Source organism: Rhopilema esculentum, chromosome 4 (assembly GCF_057945365.1).
Source record: "Rhopilema esculentum isolate cy_ngs chromosome 4, ASM5794536v1, whole genome shotgun sequence".
NCBI lineage: Eukaryota > Metazoa > Cnidaria > Scyphozoa > Rhizostomeae > Rhizostomatidae > Rhopilema > Rhopilema esculentum.
This window is the reverse complement of record NC_142818.1, coordinates 2248999-2270213: the sequence shown is the minus strand read 5'-3', so window position 1 is coordinate 2270213 and position 21215 is coordinate 2248999. Positions and strand designations below refer to the sequence as shown.

General features: G+C 37.8%; 1 protein-coding gene and 3 long non-coding RNA genes across 5 annotated transcripts in view; 1 reads left to right on the top strand and 3 right to left on the bottom strand.

Annotated features, from left to right (window-relative positions):
- Positions 1-1196: 1196 nt before the first annotated feature.
- Positions 1197-2791, bottom strand: LOC135690735 (uncharacterized). Its single transcript, XR_010516692.2, has 3 exons — positions 2644-2791; positions 2043-2194; positions 1197-1478 (listed from the first exon to the last, which is right to left on the bottom strand). It is a non-coding gene; the product is annotated as an uncharacterized LOC135690735 (long non-coding RNA).
- A 110-nt stretch (positions 2792-2901) lies between these two features.
- LOC148960300 (uncharacterized) overlaps positions 2902-21215 on the top strand; it is a 58918-nt gene continuing 40604 nt past the window's right edge. Inside the window, exons 1-3 of one of the 2 annotated variants that reach the window (XR_016145193.1) lie at positions 2902-3152; positions 3797-3890; positions 20249-20387. This is a non-coding gene — a long non-coding RNA (uncharacterized LOC148960300). The remainder of the gene's footprint in view (positions 3153-3796; positions 3891-20248; positions 20388-21215) is intronic. The other variant, XR_016145194.1, reaches the window with a different exon arrangement.
- Positions 5565-7517, bottom strand: LOC148960301 (uncharacterized). The gene is made up of 3 exons (XR_016145195.1): positions 7363-7517; positions 6930-7012; positions 5565-6332 (listed from the first exon to the last, which is right to left on the bottom strand). It is a non-coding gene; the product is annotated as an uncharacterized LOC148960301 (long non-coding RNA).
- LOC135690733 (uncharacterized) lies at positions 16475-17655 on the bottom strand. Its single transcript, XM_065208377.2, has one exon. The coding sequence runs from the start codon at positions 17334-17336 to the stop codon at positions 16596-16598; it is 741 nt and encodes a 246-aa protein (XP_065064449.2). The 5' UTR covers positions 17337-17655; the 3' UTR covers positions 16475-16595.

Sequence of the window (21215 nt, the reverse complement as noted above, 5' to 3'; positions counted from 1 at the left end):
CAGTATGGAAACTAGACAATTCCCTGACAGCCACCCTTTCCTTCAGAAGGGAATCAAAATACCTTGCCAGCATAGCTACATATAGGTAACAATAATGCTAACAAAAGATGCAGATTGCATGCATCTGGGAATGCTTATTCGTTTCAAGCAGGTGCATTTGGGACCAGCTTTGTTCCGAGGCTTTATTCGACTCTCTCAGATCGATTCTTTTTTCCACTCCCGAGGGTTGTAAAACTCTTTCCAAAAAGCGTACGAGATTCATTTTAAAACAATAGTATTATTGGGACAATTCTTGAAAACAAAAGGATTTTAGCCTAAGACGCACAAACTTTGGTGGAGTGATATGGCCCTCACCCACACCTATTTTCAATATTCTGGTCTTCAAAGGCAGTTGGCTACGTCTTCGCACAGATAGGACTGTTCAGTGCCTCGCAGATATTGTCATTCGCACGCGTGAAGCCCATAAAAGCATTCAAAACTTGTGGTGAGTTCAGTTTTAGAGTTTTAGCCCTTAATATTCTTCGGTATGCTTAATTTTGAGCTATGCTGCAATCCCAAAAGCTAAATTTACTTCCATTCGTAATTTGAATGACCATCCATGTTTAGTGGCAATTGATTTGTATAATTAAAATGTAAACTGAAATGCTGATAAACTCTAAGATCAGAGTTATCTGTAGCCTACAAGCATACGAAAATGGTACAAGAAAAGCGCTTATTGTAAATGTTTCCTTGGCGCTTTTCGGTTTCAGAAATCGAAAGTAAACAGCCTTAGTGTGCCATTTACATGCAAGTGAATGTTATATTGTGTATGCATTAGAATCTCTGAAGCAGAGGTGATGCAGATGGGGGGCATGGGAGGGCACGTCGCCCCCTAAAAGGCTCTTTGTCGGAAAATCTGAAAGCTTGTCTGAAAGTCTTTTAGGCCCATTTCAACCTGGAAAACTGAAGACTGATCTGAATACAAATGACAAGCAGAGGGTTGCCTTTTTCGATTCTGGGTGGAATCTGCACAGAATGTGACCGAAAGCTTTCACTTCAGCAAGAGAAACTACAAGGCAACTACACCAAGAGAAAATTTATCAGCATCTTATATATAGCAAATTCGTTCCCACAGTGTGCCACCAGACCTATACCTAGCAAATGGGAACTGACAAATAGATGCGCATGCGTAGTATTCTACCATTGAAGCAGGCAAGTTGTCGGAAATATTATGAATCTAATCTGGTAAATGTTTTAACACAACAATTGCATATATTACAAAAGGCATCCGGTTTAAAGCGTCTCGGATGGTGTGTTTCGGATGATGTCTTTTCAGCAGTATCCACACGTCTTTGCACATACACTTTTTAAATCGTGAATCACTTGTTTACACATATAACGGGCTTTTGCTCCATAACTAGCGATGCATTTCGAGTAAGGGCAGTATTTCAGTGCCACGTATACCCTGCAAGCTTCGACTGGTATATGATCACGGCATTCTGCAAATGAGAAAAATGATAAAAGTATGAAGATGGGTTGTAGACAGGGAATTTTTGCATAACCATCTAGCAACTTTTTTAACGGAACTTTAAGTTTAAATCACAGAATTTAAGGCCACAGATTTGTTGAAGCCTTGGGAACATTCTAGCAGTTTAAGTCTTGGGGTCATCACAACCCTTCCTCCATAAGGGCCCACTGTCAAATGATAAGAGAACCATCACATCAAAGCCAACGATTTGTTCGGGGTGTGCCCCAGACCCCTTATCAACTCTTCCAATGCAAAAAAGTTGAACTTTAAATCTTTTTACTTTATTTGGCTTTATCTAAAACCGTCAGAAATTTACTTAAAATCACGATCAAAACATTAATTCTTACAACAAATTTTTTCAAGACTACTAGTTTTGTCAAAACAAACAATACATCTTTTTAATCTCACTATTTTTTAAGGCAATTGATCAATTTGAGCAAGACACGTTTTACTTCAAACGTTTTATGGTCAGTTTGACATTCCAGGAACATCTTGAAAGTTACTTAAAGCTTTAAAGACATTAATGAATCTGCACCTGTTTCTACTATGCTATCCATTCTTGATTCTCCAAGCTGCTTGATCGCATCTCCAGCCCAACCTGGCTTGAGATCAGCTGCACATCTCACAGTGAAGCAGACAAAAAGATAGAATATAGTTGCAATCTTCATTCTTTCTTGATGTTTAACCCTCGAAAAAAAGATTGAATTGATTGTATGGCATTTCCACAAAAGTTCCGGAAAATTTTCTTCTAATGCCTATATTTACAATTCCGTTGTTTAGAATATTCAGTCAATCTTCAAATGCGTTAAAGGAGTTTATATCGTCATTTGGAAATAATCTTATAGGATTAGGAGAATGCTGCAGTTTTGCTCTTCAATGGGGCTTTTGAGTAGTTTCATACAAAAAAATTTCTACCATATTGTTTGTTGACACAAATTTGAGTCTTTCGAGCCTTAAGCCTGATCTAAAGCTACATCAATCTTTACTAATTGCTATTTCGCTTCCTTTAGAAGGAAATTTCATACTCTCAACCCTCCGTTCATTATTTCCCTGCAATAGAAGAAGTTAAAATTTCGATTCGAAATGGTTTTTCTCAACCAGGCAAAGTAAGGATAAGATTTCATGCAACTTCGTACCTAAAGAGCCGTCCTGATGTTATTGTCTCTTGTAGCCTTTCTCATCTGCTTGTGATCCAGTGAATTCCCCTGTAAACTCTGCCGATATGATGTCACCTTTAGGCCGCTGTGCCAACGAAACCTATTACCGTTTCGGGATTTTGGCCAAAATGATAAAAACAATTCCTAATAGGGTAGGAAGGTATGCAGAAAGTGTATATCTGGTCTGGTGCCAAACCTTGATTGTCTATCTAATGATGCCACGCCTTTGGCATTGAGTTCGAAGAATTATCGAATGCTCAACCATATGGGCTGTTGCCATGGCTGTTGCACAATTTTGCAACATTGAGTGCAACCACTGATGCACCGAACACTTGGCAATGGCAACAGGGCGTTTCATTTCCCTACTTTAATAATCGCATTTCCTGGCGTATAAGGTTGTCTCGACTTCCTTCTGTTTCTGACTGTGGTATGCGGCCATAACTACAAACATTGAAAAGACAAAAGCAACATCAACTATAGTTTGTGACGTGAGTATTGTTTTATGTGCCTTCTGATATTCAATCAGGTTTTAATTATTGACTTGTTCAAAACTTCACACTTGATGTTTTGGTTCATTTCAGTTTAGTTTGTGTATAATGTTAAACCTCCACTACGATGATTTCAGTTTGAAAAAGAAAAGGCATCATAAAATGCTGTGTAATTATGACTAGACTGCATAGTTTCGTCAATCTTTTTTTATAAAGAAACTTCCCTAGTTGTCCGAAGATTAATGAGAGAACAGAATAGCCCCATATGCTAAAAGATAAAGTATTATAATTTTGCACATTGTATTTTGTGTTATAAATTTATCTATCGGCAGAATTACATAACTTTTTTATCGTAAATTGGTAACAGGGTTAGAAGGAATTTAGGGTAACTTTTAAAAGTATTTTTATAGATCTTTCCAGTTTTTTTTCGAACGGACCTCAGCTTATTGGAGGGTTTGAATAGGTAACACTTCGACCTATGATTTCCATTCGGAAGAAGTCCTAAAATTTGAAGAATTCGGGCCTATAGCTATGTTTTTACCTATTTTAATTGCAATATTAGGTATGATTGATAGTGAAGAAGTATCAGAAATTTTAAATTTATAAATTCAGCTACATAGGAAGAGTAAAATTTTTCCTACCAGATGTATTATGGTGGAATTTCTCACATTGGGTAAACCATCGTTTAAAACGAGAAATAGCAAAGGGCCAAGAGCTGATCCCTGAGAGACACTACAGGTAATCTTCATTGTTTCATTGACAATGACATACGTATTGATTTCTATGAGAAGCAGTTACATACATACTGATTCTATGAGTGTTTCCTTCTACTCCGTGATGCCCACTTAGCAAGTAGAACAACTAACGGTATCGGACACTTTCTCAAGATCAATAAAATTATCATAGCCAAATCGTTCAGTAGGAGACCTCGCCCCAAAACTAGGTGTTGTGGGGAATTGGGAGCTGGTTAGAACAGTAAAGGGGAGAAAGAAGAGGGCGTGGCTTGGAGTCTGAAGTAAAGTTCACAAATATAAACATGTCATCATCTTGTACTTCACTGAATAAAATAAAATCATAAGTCATGCAGATTTTTATTTCTGAGGTAGACTCTTCACAAGAGAAGTAATTGATCGAAGTTCTTCAGTGATCTATTATCTTTAGTTGGTCTTAGTTCTTGATTAAGCCTCTCCAAATACCTACCTTATCTATTTTCAATGTGCATTGTTTAATTTTGTTTTCCATGTCATAACTTTTATTCAAGCTCATTACTCAATACTCAATACTCAGTACCGTGTGCTAGCTAAATAAGTTCAACTAACTACATTCCCGTTGACATACAGGAATAAGATATACATCAATCAATGATACATCCATTTGCTAAATGCAAGGGCCAGGTCTAAAACGCGGACATTGCAGACTTCAAGGACTGAAAGAACTTATGATTTTCTAAGAAACACATTGATATTATGTACACTTCAACAGGCATTCTGCGACATTGTTTTACACGAAACATAGATAGTGAATTATTCAATTTTTTACGATCATAACTGTGTTTACACAGTTATACCTAACAGTTACCCAAAACGATGCGCAAAATATCAACAGAAATATTTTGTACTTGTTTTGTACTTTGATCAATAAGGGTTTTCAAAAATTCAACTAACCAAGTCAAAGCCTATTTAGTTGTCACAAAAATGCTGGTCAGTTTTTCCGGTATCCTTATAAAATGTTGTGATTTCATTCAAACACTATGTATACGGGTGAGGGTCAGGTCTGGAGTTCATTCGACTTCTGAGTTTCCAGTTCTTTTTCTTGGCGTTGCCATGGTATCACATGGCTAGGACATTAGTGACCGCATTTATTTCACTGGACGACTGTTTTGGCAGGGCAGCTCCCAATTGGCTTGAAGGCCCTGGGGCGTAATTAAGAAGTGAACTGCACTGCACTATCATTTAATAAGAAGTGTATTATTGTATGATATCTTTCCGAGAAACCTCGACATCCTCGAGAAACTTACACTTTCTGGCCCTTCCCTCTCGTCAGCCTGTGCTTTGATCATAAGAGGACAATTGGGAAGTAAAATGTTGATGTCGCTAGGCCTTTTTAGAACTTTTTTTCATTTTGCCCATCTAGCCATAACAAAGTAAAAAATTCTAAGAAAAGATCTTATGACGACATCACTTTGCCACTTTAGATCATTCTTATAGAAGTCTAAAAGAATTTTAAGGTTCAAAATCATTGAAATTTAAGAATAATTTTCGAATCATGCAAGGTTCAAGCTTCATCAAGAGTACAATTTTTGTTTATTTGAGTTTTTTGGGAAGCAAAACATATGCAAGTTTCACGCTTTATGTTATTGAAATAACGTACTCTTCCTCACGATAATGAAACTCAGTTACACCTTGTGTCGCTTAAGAATAATTTAAGAATAATCTTAGACTCGAAATGAAACAAAATTAAAAATATTTCGGATCAGCAAAGAACTAGGTATTCTTATAAAAAAGTGTGTATAACAAACAGGACAGAGCAAAAATAATATTATCATCGAATGGAAAGAATGAATGTGCGAGTTGGAAAAATGAATTACCAGTGAAACCAGCTCAGAAGCTAAAAACATAATCCCAAAATGTTCTTGTTTGAAAAATTATTTGAAGAGTCTTTAAAATCTCAAAAAATTTGAAATTTTAAAAAGTCTCCAAGATCTTTAAAAAATCTGAAAATCTCGTACACTTTTTTCAAGTGATTTGCCCCTCGATTATTGTATGGATATTCTTAGGTTTCAGCCGTTTACATAGAAGTGAAAGTTATATTGTTTTTGCATTAGAATCTCTAAAGGCTTGGATTTCTTGTGTGCACAAGACACGACTGTAAATCTAGCAAATGTTTTTTAAAGAATAACAAGAAAAACGACAATTTCTTTAACAAAACAGTTGCATATAAATGGACTTTAGCCAATAGACTTTAGCAAAAATTACAAGAAGTTTGAAACTGTGTTTCGGTTTACGACTGTCTTTTCAGCAGTATCCACACGTCTTTGCGCATTCAGACTTTGCAATGTCACTCACTTGTTTGTAGAAAGGACCTGCTTTTGCTCCATAACTAGCGATGCATTTCGATTAAGGGCAGAATTTCATTGCCACATATACCCTGCAAGATTCGACTGTATTTGATCACGGCATTCTGCAATTGAGAAAACTTGATTATTAAATACATGTTTTTTATAAGAACAATTTTATAAAAGCTCAAGCCTCAAAATTGGCGAAAGTTGAGAAAAAATTAAGAATAAGCTGACGCTGAGGTACAGTATGATATGATTTGGAACAAAGTTGTGAAACAATTATGTTCAGCATGCGAAACCCCCTTCAAAAAATTTCATCTCAAAGACGAGGAGTTTTTTGCTATCTAGGGGTGTCTTTTGGGGAATGTTCAAACATGTCAGCAAATAAAGAATGGATCAATTACTTTGTTGGCAAATGAGGCCTGCACCCTCATTCAGTGTACCGTAGCTAGCGACTGCACTGCTTACACCCAAATGATTTAAGAAAAAGTTAAGAAAAATCCATCCTCAAAAGTTTTGGAAGAATTAAGAACTGCCAGTCCGAACTTCAATTTACTGGTTATTAAAAAAGAGTGTAAATTATGACCAGCTTTTGTGGGTTATATGTGTGTAAAACCATATGCAAGTTAAGAGCACAATTTATGATAGGGCCTGGTTAAACATGCCAGAAACATTTAGAAAGTTACTTCAAAGCTACAAACATAATAATAATTCTGCACCTGTTCCTTCTATGCCATCCATGGTGAAGCAGACAAACAGACAGAATATGATAGCAATCTTCATTTCTTCTTGATTTTTAGTCCTGTAAAAAAAGATTGAAGTTATTGTATAGCGTTTCATCATCAAAGGTTCTGGAAGATATTCCTCTAATGCTTTTCGTTTTTACATTGTCAGCCAGTTTTTTGGACAGTTTATGGATTAATATTGTCCTTTAAACAAAATCCTGCAGGACTTGGAAAACGCAGGAGTTCCGCCCTTCAATGGGGCTTCATTGCCATCTATTTTCTTTTAAATTGTAACTTCATACTCTCGACCCTCCGTTCATTATTTCCCTGCATTAGAGCCCCGTTGATTCGTTAAGTTAAATTTTCGATTCGAAGTAGTTCTTCTCAACCAGGCAAAGTAAAGATAAGATTTTATGCAACACTGTACCTTAAAAGCAGTCCTGTTCTTTCTTCTTCTTCTTCAGCCTTTCTCACCTGCCCTGATCACCGAATAGAGCCTTGATTCGTTTTTAAACTATGCTGGTATGACGTCACCTTTTATACCGCTTATTGTAAGTTACCTGTAAACTGTGCAAAAGAGCCCTATTATATTATCGTTTGATAATTTTAGCTAAACTGATAAAAACAATTCCTAAGAAGGTAGGAAAGTATGCGGAAATTATATACCCGGTCTGGTGCCAAACTTTGAAGATGATTTATCAAATGATACCACGCTTTTGGCATTGAGTGCAAAGAATATTAAAATGACTTCGACTCCAAAAATGTATGACAACAAAGGCTTATCGAATGCTCAACCATATGGGCTGTTGCCCTGGCTGTTGCCCTGGCTGTTGCCCTGGCTGTTGCCCTGGCTGTTGCCCTGGCTGTTGCCCTGGCTGTTGCCCTGGCTGTTGCCCTGGCTGTTGCCCTGGCTGTTGCCCTGGCTGTTGCCCTGGCTGTTGCCCTGGCTGTTGCCCTAGCTGTTGCCCTGGCTGTTGCCCTGGCTGTTGCCCTGGCTGTTGCACCATTTTACAACATTGGAGTGCAAACCGAGGGGCGATTCTCTCTTGCAAATAGCGTACGAGATTTTGTCTAAATCAAATGGATTTCTGAGGATTTTTAGATAAAACCATAGGATTTTCAAAAAAGGTGAATGAGATTTTTTAGAGTGATTTGCCCTCCTGTGCAAACACTGGCGCAGAGGACACTTGACAACAGGGACAGGGAGTCTCCCTACCTAATATCTTGACTTCCTTCTGTTTTTGACAGTGGTTTGTTTAGAATTTTCAGGTTCTTAAAAATAGGTTGAACCTGAAACATGAACAGTGAATTCGTGCAAAATAGCCGATAGCCCTCACATCTTTCTATAATTTCAGCTTTTTGGAAAATTGGGAAAGTAAAGGTAAATAATTGTTTAAAATTAAAAGTAACAAAGGGCCAAGAACTGATCCCTGTGGGACATCACAGGTAATCTTTATTGCTTCATTGAAAATGACATAGCAAACCAAGTCTCCTTCATATCCACTCAGTGTCGAACTCAAGCACAGAGTAGCTCAGCAATGATGCTGACAGGGATGAAGTTGTGGAAGGTGCTCAAAGAGGCGCAGCTTCACATTTCTTTGAAATGTTTATCTGACGCTGGACATGTTCTCACACTGACATAATTATAAAAGAAAGCTAATGAACATTGCCTAAGATCTTCCTTCGGTCTTAACCGATGTAGTAAATATTCAGGTGCATTCTCTGGTTATCCCCAGAATTTAATACTAGTGGCGGCGGCCTCAACTAAACCCTTGAACAATCTAAACATTTTGCCTTACCCCCTCCCCCTCCAATGGTCTCTGATGCACCTTGCAAGTCATGTTTTGATTGCAAGATAACATGGCAAAAACTTTATTGCTCATGACTTACTCTTCGAAACCATACTGCTTTGTTGCATATTTGTCTTGTAAAATAGCTCCTTTATGTTTCGGGAGTTGAACTATCCCTGAACCATCCCTTATCAATAATGAGGTTCCTGGTTATCGATGCTGTTTGCCTTATTTATAGAGGCACTAAAACGATACTTGAATATACAGCTACTTTTCACTTCAGAAATTCATACACTATAATAGACAATTCTAAATCACAGTCTACCAGAACACTTCCTAGATCCTTTTTCCCATAGTAACATACTCCAGTGACTATAGCTATAAGAGATTTCATTCAATTTGGCAAGTACCAGCACCGCCCATACCACAGCGATTATAGGGCAAGTAAAAAACATTCATTTTTCCACAATGCATTATTTTTCTCTTTTCTCTTACCCTCAGTTAGAACTATATTCCTAGGGGAAATACTACAGACCTGGACTAGGAATTGTAGTGTCCCTTTTTTAAACTGTAAAGACTAAATCCCTAGAGGCTTGGGACGGGGGTCCTTTTTTGGAACCATACCCTTTTCGACCAGACCTGGCTTCTTAAATATTGTTAGGTACAATTAGCTTTCCCATTCCCTTGCGTCTTTGCCAATGCAAGAGGCAAGGAAAATCATACCATGCCAAAAAAAAGTTCATTAACAAAAGAAATTGCCTTTTTTGAAAATCAAACATCGTAAAGTTCATATTTAGATAATGAAAAGTTTTTGAATTTAATCACTCACATTAAGACAAAATACACAAGAAGAAAGCCTTATACTTCTCTAATGGCTGAGAAATGGTTATTCTTTGGCGTAGTCAGATTAAACAGAAGTCCTTTTAATTTGCGAAGACATTTTTCTTGAGATCTAGATTTCTAGCAAGATTATATGTCATGTTATTTGTATGTTGAGAGTTTTCAGATGATTTAAATGAAAATGTATGATATGATTGAGACTTGGTCCGCAAGAACGTAACTTTCAAATACCTATTTTTAAACGCAATAATTTTATACTCCCTGTCAATAAATAACAGCAACTAAACGAAGTTAGTATCAAGTTCAAAAGCTGAACCTATTAACACTTTTTTCTTCCATTGGCAACACAAGACCAGTGGCGTAACAGACTAAGGTTATCTTAAATTCAAAAACTTTAAGGGGCTCCCAGAAAAATATTTTATATAGATTTTTCTTCAAATGAAGTTGAAGCTGGTATTCTGGATACGATGATCGGATTCAAGGGGCCCAGAGCCTGTATGATGCATCAGTCAACATAAATTGAATGTCTTTCGATAATTATTTGATGCTTTTTTATACTGTTTTGCTAATATTGATAATTTGGGGGATGGAAAATCGCTAGATGCCTCGGCTACCTTCGTAACGCCACTGCTCAAGACCTGTAGCCTGTGCTCCAGACCCCTTAATTTCAAGTTAGGGGTCTGGAACACAGGCTAAAGATCTGGGGTAAAGAAAAAACTTAGTCATGATTTTATCTGCCTTCCATAGCTTTGGTTTGAATCTTTAGGAATTAAACAAATGCTCTTGATTTTAGTGGTATTGTTCTACAATAAATAACAGCTAAAATGTTTCGTTTGTTTGTTGTAATTTTGAAGATAGCCTTTATTTCTTGACTTCGACTAAAAAATTGATTTAAGATTTTCCAATTTCGATGCAGTTCATTCTTGTTACGTTGTTAAGATCTGGGCAAACCTCAGCCTCAATATTCCTATACAAAAAAGATCTTGTAATAAAGGATTGCGTTCGAGTTTTTTCAGTAGAAAGGATTGGTTATCGTGTTACCAAATGATTATTCTAACCTGATTGAAGCATAAACACTTTCATTTGAAGCCAGTATCTTGAAAGGAGGTCATACCCTTAATAGGGAAAACCGGGCCCTGTGTAGTATACAGGGGAGTAGCTAGCAGGGGAATTGTAAGGGAATGTGACACCCCACTCCCACTTCTTTTGAGATTGTTGGTAAAATCTACTATCGGTAGGTAGGTGGGTAGGTAGGTAGATAGGTAGGTAGGTAGGTAGGTAGGTAGGTAGATAGGTAGGTAGGTAGGTAGGTAGGTAGGTAGATAGGTAGGTAGGTAGGTAGGTAGGTAGGTAGGTAGGTAGGTAGGCAGGTAGGTAGATAGGTAGGTAGGTAGATAGGTAGGTAGGTAGGTAGGTAGGTAGGTAGGTAGGTAGGTAGGTAAGTAGGTAGGTAGGTAGGTAGGTAGGTAGGTAGATAGGTAGGTAGGTAGGTAGGTAGATAGGTAGGTAGGTAGGTAGGTAGGTAGGTAGGTAGGTAGTTAGGTAGGTAGGTAGGTAGGTAGGTAGGTAGGTAGGTAGGTAGGCAGGTAGGTAGGTAGGTAGGTGAAATAGCCTTTGAATTTTTTCTTGAAAGTTATAAATTGCACGATTCTTTTCTGTATTCTGAGGCAAATGAAGAAGAAGTTTTTGACTTAATGCTTTAGAGACTTTGGTAACTAGTAGGATAAAAAAGGATCTCATAATTTCTTCATCATTGGATCCTGTTTAACTTCTTCGATAAAATTCTTCGGACTCGGGCCCGTTGAAACAATACTTTTTGTGAAGACCTATATCTATTATCAAGACCATATTTAAACCATCCTTTGACAATGGTCCACCAGGAAATTTCCCGGCACCCCGGCGGACCAGTCTGCCACTGACAACATTGACCAATTCTAAGGCTTACGTTACCCTATACCGGATTGCTATCGGCGCGGAGTAACTTTTACTCTGGAAAAATATTTGCGGTAGCAATTAGACTACGGCGCTCTGCTTGCATATACGCCTGCATTCCTCTGCATTTCTGGTACACAATGTAGTGTGATTTTGCACCAGATTGACTTTTTTGTTGATTTTTTTGAAGCTATGTGCTGTTGTGAACTCGTTTTAAATTACTGTGTTACTGACTTGGGTTCTATACCACAGAAATGGTTTATACCTTTGCTGATCACAGCTTCCCATACATCCATTATCAAAGCCTCTCTATTGCATTGGTTCCATAAAATGGCTTATGGCTCAGATGATATTTTGCTCTGGAAAATACCTGCCTTTTAAGTGTTCATGCACGCACTCAGGTCAGTTTGTTCTATTAGCATCCAGTTCGCATGCATGCCTTCAGAGGGGTTTGAATATCAGTTAGCCCCTAAATAATTTTCAATCTTTCTTCTGGCATATTGCATGTTAGCCCTCCAAAACATCATAGCCTTCAGCAGGGCCTCCGACGAAGGGGGGGCCGGGGGGCCTTGGCCCCCCACTTTTTGGCAAAACAATAGAGTTTTTTTCAAAATCTTTTGTCATGGGTGTTAAATTTTCCCTTGGCCCCCCACTTTCCAACCTTTGTCGGAGCCCATGTTCAGTCGGTGCTCCGCGGTTCTCATCATGATGCACCGATGATAAAAATTGCTTTTTTGCTTTGATTCTGAATCTAGTACAATATTTGCAAAATATAAGAAGCGTAGTAAATATTTTATTGGAAGCTTAGTAGATATAACGGTGTATGCGCAAAAGTAACATGTTATATTTGCCCCTTGGAACTTCAAAGACAATAGATGTCAAAGAACGTAAGATGAGTAATAAACCCGAGACTGACAATAAACAAACTGTAATTTCGTACTAAAATCATACTTATCCATTACTTACAGAACTTTATCATTAAACGGTCCTGTCATTTACTCTCAAAATTGATATATCTTGGCATTAGCGCTATTTTATACTATTTTCTTACGTAATCAAGCATTGAAATTACGACTTAAACCTTGTGATTACTCTCAAATTCTTCAACTTATTCAAAGAATTTCAAATATTAGGGAGTGTGAAACCCCCCACACCTTTGCATTTATGTACCTGTAGATGCTCTTTGGCTTCAAGCACATTTTAGTTCCGACCACCCAGCAAGCTATTTCGCAACTGTATACAAATGTGAATTAAAATTTGAATCACTTCGTATGGAAATTTGTAAACATTTCTTTCTTTAAGACTATCAGACATTCCTTTCTAGCAGTCGTATTTTCTTCCAGTTTTATATTTTTTCACAATCGTTTAAGGTAATGTGGTGTGGTTAATGTTAAATGTTGAAAGACACTTCAGGGGTGGCCTTGCACTTCGGTGGCCCGAAACCTGAAATCTTTAATTCCATGAAAGTAATGGCCTGATAGGATTTATCTTGGGAGGTCTCGCCTTAAAATTGGGTTCTGATATCCTAAAGCAAATGTTAGAGATTGAAGGACTTGAAGATAAAGAATTGAGCTATTAAATTGAATCTTAACAGCCAAAGGAATAATACGATTTTTTGATATCAAACAAATTTTTTCATTTTCCTCACTGCTATTTATTACACTAATTCATAGACTTTTCGGCTGCCCAGCATATATGTAGTCATTTTTATAATCAACACAGTTTAGGCCTTAATGAACGTTCGGTCTGCTGGCATAGATTGGTTGTTTGCGCTTCTGTTTTCAAATTGTAATCTTGAATGCATCTACAGCTTTGTTATTGAGCCCAATAATTGCTATTTCATATCCTAGCTTTATATTGACCAACTGAAAGGGAATGGTTTGAATCGACCATTTGTGCTAAATAATTTTCATTTCATAGATCCTAAATTCTAATTTGTCAAATTTTCTATCCGTAAGTACCCTGGATTAGCATAGATGCAGTTACTGTGGCAATTGTTCGATTGTTTCTTAAGTAACTATCATGGTTTTCTACGTCATTTCTTTCTGGGAAAAATTTCCGCTAAATTCTCTCCAAAATTAGCTTACAATTTCTGTACATTTGAAGGACAAAAGTGGTTTTGGTAACCATTATGAATCACCTTGAATTGTGGTCTGTACCTAGTTAAAGGCGAGCTTCTGTGATTGCGTGTACTGCTAACAGGTGCCAAGCTCCAGGGCCACCGAGAGCGAGGCCGGGCCCCATGCCAACCAATGCTTGTAGGCTCCTGGCTTGACAAGGGATATAGATTTCGGAATTTGACAATTAATATAAATCAACTTGCCCCGGGCATCTTTCTCCCTTGGCAGTCCTGCCAACCACAGCAACTTTTCGGGCTGTGGAAGAGCATAGTTGAAATGTTGCTAGATAGTATCATACTGTATGGCAGTTATTGATTAAAGACCAGCGGTATCAGATAAAAAAATATGGGATTTAGATCCATGAGCTGACCAGGGTCTCGTCCCTAAATGCTGTAGAGGCTACGCCCTCTTAAATCAAAATTGTATGACTCTATTTACGACTCAATTAGTTATTTCATTTTCTCGTCGATTTTTGATGAAATAATGAATTTATCTTGAATTAAGTGGTATGATATGTCAACCCCATGGCACCGTCCTTGACCTATAACTACAGCTGAATATCGATATAACGAACTCGGGAAAAAAACCAGAAAATATTTCATTATATCGGGAGTTCTTTAAACTGGGAGAAAGCAGTCCAAGCATAAAAATACCTTCGTGTGGTGTTCCTCAACTTCTGTGCAAGTTTCGCTCAAAACAAACAAGCTGGAATCAAGTATCATAATTGTTGTTCTTTACACATTACAATTTGGCTTTCTGTGCTTTTTCACTGAAATGTCATAAAGCTTTGTAAAGGTGTTTTAACTTATGCAAGCATCTCATCTCCATTTTCAGCATCCTAAAATGTGCATGTTTTCCGATGTATGTTTTACCAATGACAAAAACGATTTCCCCTCAGACCAAGTGACAAATGAACACCGGAAAGAAATAGATCAAAATAACAGATGAAAACTTTATGAAGTTCGTTAAATCAAGGGTAATTATGGTGAAGGGACCTAAAATTTTGTTCGCAGTAACGAGAGTTCGTAATATCCGGGGTCCGTTATACCGAGGGAATTTTTAATGAGTTTAAGGAGCTTGTAGGCAGAATCCAAGAGACCAGACATTTAGTTCGTTATACCGGGAAGTTCGATATATCCGGGGCTCGTTATATCGGGAATACACTGTAGTTCTGTTTTCTGCCTGTTGTTGTTTATAAAGTGTTTCATTTTTACCCAAATATTAACATCAACCCCGCCTAGTTTTAATGCATATCATCTGCAAAATTGTTTTATCAGAAATAATCTCAACAAAATTTTCGCAAGTTCTTCAAAGCTACGCGATTATCCTTGCTAAAATTTTGCTAAGAAGACCAGTAAGTGAAGTAGTTATCTCCCACCTTCTTACATTAAAGAGCATGCGCAGTTATGACAACAATGATTTCAATCACATTTTCATTGATGGCAAGCACGTTATATAGCACAGTACACAGAAATAACCCAATTATATGATAGTATCTATAACTTGCTTCTCTATTTCGACTAGTCGCTTCATATGAACCCGTTACTATAGCGATATAAATTACAGTCTGGCCAAAAACAGAGTTATGTAAGAGACTTTCAATTGGAACTTAGTCAAAGCCACAGCAACAACAACAAAAGCAACAGATAACAATAGCAACAAAAACACGCAACAGCAACAGCCTTTTTTCATATCTTGAGTTATTCAATTTTACCGGTATAAGCAGTAAGTGGGAAGCCCATGTACCCAGCTTTGACGTTTGTCAGTGACCTAGGAAGTATTCAAAAGATGCAGGAAGTTTAGTGATCCTTATGAAAAGCAAGGAAATTTCAGAAAAAAACGACAAGTGCCTTAACTTTATTTCTCGATTTGACAAAACGAAGTGTGAATCCGATTCCTGTTACAGAGATAAACTGTCTAACATTAGACGAGATAAGCTGTTTCCAAGCATGAACGCTGCAAAGTAACCACCAACCCCCCTACAGCTTGCTCTCCTTCTAGCCATATTACACATAAAATTTTGCGTGAAGGCCAAGAAGCACTAAGATTCTTATATACTTACTAAACATTTATTGTTTATTTTTTCATTATGATGTTTTAATGTTGGACATGCTTCGGCTGCATAAGTAGGCCCTTCCTTGTTGCTGAGGCGCTTTCTCCAATACGAGACATCCCACGTCTACAAGGTGCAAATGTTAAGCCCTTGCACTTCTCTACTACAGCAATGTTTGTAAAGCCATTGCTAAAAGTAGATAGAGGATTTACCTTTAACCCATCCCAGGAAAGATAGGAAGGTAACAGTTTTGTATAGGAAGGTTAAATGTTGTCACATATCTCCGATAAACGTTAACTGCTGGAGAGAGGTTAAGCAGCACCCCTATCGATGAGTGCCTAACTGCTATTATACTAAATAAACTCATGTTTTGAAATGATATTTCTGAACATGCATAAAGTGTTAATTGCATTTTCACGTCGATGAACCTGTCAGAAGAGAATAACATTTCTCGACGAGATCTCGGAAAGTTCTGTCTGGTTTTTCTTTATATAAACTTTATATAAACGAGTCTTTCATCTTTTTAAACAAAGCCGTTGCATAAAAACGTCAATCGGTCAAAATCTATCAATGCTGCTTATCGAAAAACTGCCAAAGTTATAAAGAATTTATAAAAATAGAAGAAACGCCTGTTTCCTCGTGACTCGTCCTCGTGCGATTAAGAAGTAAGAAACGCATTTTTAGCATTTTGATCAGGTGACAGGGCATGCAGTACCGGTGTTTTTCAAGAGGTTAGCAACAGACTATATTGAGTAATAAAAATCGCGGTGGAGATTGTGAAAATCCAATTAAAGTAAAATTGCGGAAGATTATAACCCTCTACAGAATACTCATTCAAAATCAACAACGTGTGCTACACGGCACCTACATTGCGTTCCGTTCGCGGTTTCTTCGCACGCTGAACCAACAGCCGCGTGCACGGTTCTCAGTTATGCACAGACATACGAGTGCGGGACGTTCGCGAATACCCTTTGAAATCAGGTAACTTTGTGTCTGTAAAGCCATCCTTTATTTCAGATTCATCCGCCCCATGCTCGATTAAACAAGAGGCACACTCAAAGTTCCCACTTTGTACCGCAAAATATAGCGGTGTCAAGTTCGTTTTGCTTTTCAAATTTACATTAGCTCCGTGTGCAAGCAACAATTCCACGGCTTCCGTAAAACCAAGCTGTGCTGCCCGATGCAGTGGCGAGAAACCTTCTTCATCCTTCAAGTCTATATCTATTCGCTTTTTCTTTTTAAATAACTTCCCGAGCTCTTTTAAATCACTGTTCCTAACAGCATCATGAAGTGGAAAGGAAACCCTGTTCGGAACAGAACTGCTTCTTTTCAAAGCCATATGCAAATCATCCACTTTCCCAGCTTCTTCCAGATCGGGATCCTTGGTAGAATAATCGAAAGATTCGTTCCTGTTCTTTTGACAAGATAATAACAAGCTCTTCAACGACCTTCTCGGTTGGTTACCAGCTCCACAGTTGTTTATTCCCGATCTGCGGTACGTTCCTGGAGAACTAAGCGAAGTGATCCTGCTTCTGCTTTCAACATGCTGTTCCCAGGGTGCTTTCTCAGCCCTGCTGATTCGTCTCTGTCGATTTTTGCTATCGGTTTTATAATTCACACTGCATTCACAAGATGCATTTGCAATGTCATAATTCGATACATCCATGTCAACAGCCAATTGCCTAAAAATCGATACTTCGAAAAAACAATCGGTCGATGAAACACAGCTGATAAAATGCAAGGCTGCTTGACACTGCGAGTCCAGGCGCGAACGCTCGTTTTGCAGACTGACTCAAGACAGCCTTCCCACGTAGAATGTGTACCACAGGTCGATTTGTTGACCGAGGACCAGGGTTAGCAGGTTGAATGAAACATCTAACCGATGCTTATCAATCAAAAGGCTCATAACCTTTTCCTTTTGTGCAATAAATTTACCCAGCTTGCAACACTTGTTTGCGCAAACAATTTTGTGAAGCGGACAAATATTCTATCTATCCGCGCCGCTTAAAATTGACTCGATCGGCATCCGAAACCGCAGCTTGACAATGGCCATAGCCTGGGTTCTAGATATTGGAGAGGGGGGGGGCAAGGTTACAGGATAATAAATGTATAGAACCATCCCTCTGTTTTTCAAGAAAATCCCGTTTTGTCTCTGCAATTCTTTTCTCTACATAATATTGTTTTAATCTGACATATATAATCTGGCATGTCATGAAGACTGGCGAATATGAGACAAACGGCGGAAGCAGAAATATGAGGCAAATGGAGGATGTAGAAATTTGAGGGACATAGTTTAGATTTACTAAAAGTAGAAGCACACGGGTGCTATTGCAATCGAAAGGCAGCTACTAAAGACTGTCTTATAAAGTTACCAAAGTTATACACCTTCTGTTAGATTTATGAAATGCTGGACACGAATTTTTTATAAGAAACAGCCTATATGAAATGTTAGGTTCAATTTTTCGAAAGTTAAGAAACAACCCTTATTGAATTTCAAAGCTAAACTTCTGTAGTTTGCAATTTTGATTTTTAAAAATCACTCAAAACAGTTTGGACACTGAGTATCACTGTATACTGCTATACTACACGTAACATACAGATTACATTCATTCTTAGGTAACCACACACTCCAGAAAATCCCATTTTAAAACTCGTCTTGACTTATGATTGCTGGGTAATGATCTATAAAACCGAAGAGGCACTTAAAAATCTTTTGATAACAAAATGCCTACCAGCCCTGGACCTTAGTTTCTCATTAAATAAATCGCGTTTTGGTGAATAAAAAAAGAAAATGTGGCTTCCAGCAAGAAGATTGAATTTTGAGCACAGGCCTGTACTACATATCCAAGTCAATTTGCTAAGGTGGCTAGGAGCTTGTTTGTTGCCGCCATATTTCGTTTGTCAGTGAAAGGATCTACCAGACCGATCTGAATCCTGAAATTAGAGAGAATAAAACCCCTTCAGCTCAACATTGAAACAAAGCAATAAAACTATTTGAATGACCCAATCGAACCACAAATCAGTCCCTATCAACACAGATATTCTGTCTTTATGAAGATAATTTTCAGCTTTTTGTTTTTGGCTTCTGTGTACTATGACAGTATAACACAATATGTCTTTAAAACTGACGTTCACCGATAAAAGTCACTACGGACCAAAAAATGACACGATCCTTTTTCAGACGCCACAGAAAGCATTCACCTACATTGAACTTTTGGGCGGAGGCCCTCAAGATAAGATACGAAAGCTTTATTATAGAAAAGTCTTATATACTTTGCCAAATTTTAATGAAATCTTTCAATTTTAGCAATAGACAAGTTATCTTACCAGGCAGGTTCATTCGCTACAGTCTCATCTGACCGTCATTTTGAATTGAGAAAACGTACTTCCTTTACATTTTTCAAAAATATTTTTGATTTGCCACAGTATTCTTGATAAGTTTGTGATTCAACCCTTAAAACAACTCTTAATTTTTTTAACAAGAAAGTTAACGTCTTTGCCACTTTCTTTCTTCATCACGGCTTTTTAAAGTCACGCCTGCACGGATAAATGCTCAAAATGTTTCACAGCAAACGGACAAAACGTTCTACATTAACACGTAAACGATTCGCTTTTATGTCACTGTGTTTTGATAAGGTTATATTTTTGAGAGGTTTTCCAACGCTTGCCTTTTCCGTCACGGATTAATTGTTGTCATGTAGACGGGAGGTGGAAAAGTAAAGAAACAATTGAGTTTTATTTTGAGAACTGGTGTAGAGTTTCGAAACTCGTCATCTTACAGCAATTGTAAGGTTAAACTGTGTCCTTGCGAAGGCCTTGCTAGGCCGTGGTCACCAAAACAAACCTTAACTCATGAGCATAAGAAAATCAGGGCGTCGGCCTCTGGCGTTTCAAGTACTTTTTGAAGGGTTGAGATCTCTGAAGGGGTGTGGAGCCCAATACCCACTGCTCGTACCCTTATTCTTTGCTGCAAAATCTAAACCACAGTATTGCGCCATTTTCTGCTGAAGCAATGAACGCCTCATTATAAATGCTTATAATGTCAGCTGCAGAAAATAATCTCGAAGGAGACGAAAGACTGTCCACTAATCCTCAGGTATTATTCCTAGTTAACCAAAGGATTGCCTTCTGATTGCCGTATTGTGTTAAGCGATTCTGATCTGTTTAAAAAGCCTCCTCAAAACAAAGATGATCATCTTCCATACTTATACTACTGAGGTGATACTATGAAACATTAGGAACACAGTCAGTTATACGATAAAGAGACTTGAAAATAGCCTCTCATGAATTATAGATAAATCTTAACTCTACTGCATGTTTCCCAATGATAACACCAATTTCAAACCTATACACAGTCAACGACCCCGAGGACGGCCAATGAATACAAAAGAAACTTAGTTGCCACAGCCCAACCCTGCCTTGTTTTCATTAATTTCAGAGAAAGCTTTTTAGAGCTCAAGGGTATTTCCCCGTGGAAGATGTACTCTGCTGATAGCACAGAATAGGCAGTATTATGTTTCTCGTAAACTTAATCGATTCAGTTATCTAATGAAAAACTGTTTTATTTCTGTTTGCCAGTACTAACCTACAACGACCAGTAGTCGCACCCAACAAGCAACACATTCATTTTGAGACCAACACACCCAAAGAGATGGTGTCGTGCTGCATTTTTCGGTTGGATCGATGGCACTTATACAAAACTCCAAGCTGAGACAAAGTGAGTTAAACCTTGCTACACATTACAGCACATTTTGTGATTTGTGCATGACATTCAACAAGTTGAGTTAAAATATTTGGGAAAACATTCTTACCATTGTGGTTAGAATTTTAACTGAGCAAGGCAGAATCCAGCCAAAAGGAAAGCTGATAAAATGGAGAGCAACCACAAAAATGTTTCAGTTTGCCTACTAGAGAATTGGTAAAGCCACTAATTTGATCCGATCTTCATTAAATAAGCATGAAACATAAAACACTCGTTTCTGCTGCTAGAAAATCGTTTAAAGCTTGACTTGATTATGGCGCGTGAATAAGGAGCAGTTCCTGCAATAAGAAATCTAAATATACTGTATAATGATTGTAAGAGAAACGATTGTTAATAGTCAGTAAGTATTCACGAGTTAGAAGACGCTCACTATTCCCAAATCCGTAAGAATTGAAATATTGGAAATATTGCTACAGCCCAGATGCCAAACTAGCTGACATACCTTCAAGGTATCATCCAAATGTTCAAAAGAATATACATCCAAAAGCAAAATACTGCAAAACCCTAACACCGAACTAATGTCGTTTAGCACTGAAATAAACTCTAAACGCCGGACACTTTCCATCATTGGACATGTCCTTTCAACGGACAGTGCGTTTGGTCCTACGCTTGAATTAAGGTTGGTTGGACCTTATTTTCACGGCTTTCAAGGGACATACAATCTTTGCCAAAACTCCTTAGAACACCTACATATTTTGCTAAATTTTTCTTTTTTCGCTTGTTTCCCGTGTGCGTAGACTAACCCCCTCCCCCTTAAAACAATGTTGCTTACAATGCAGTATA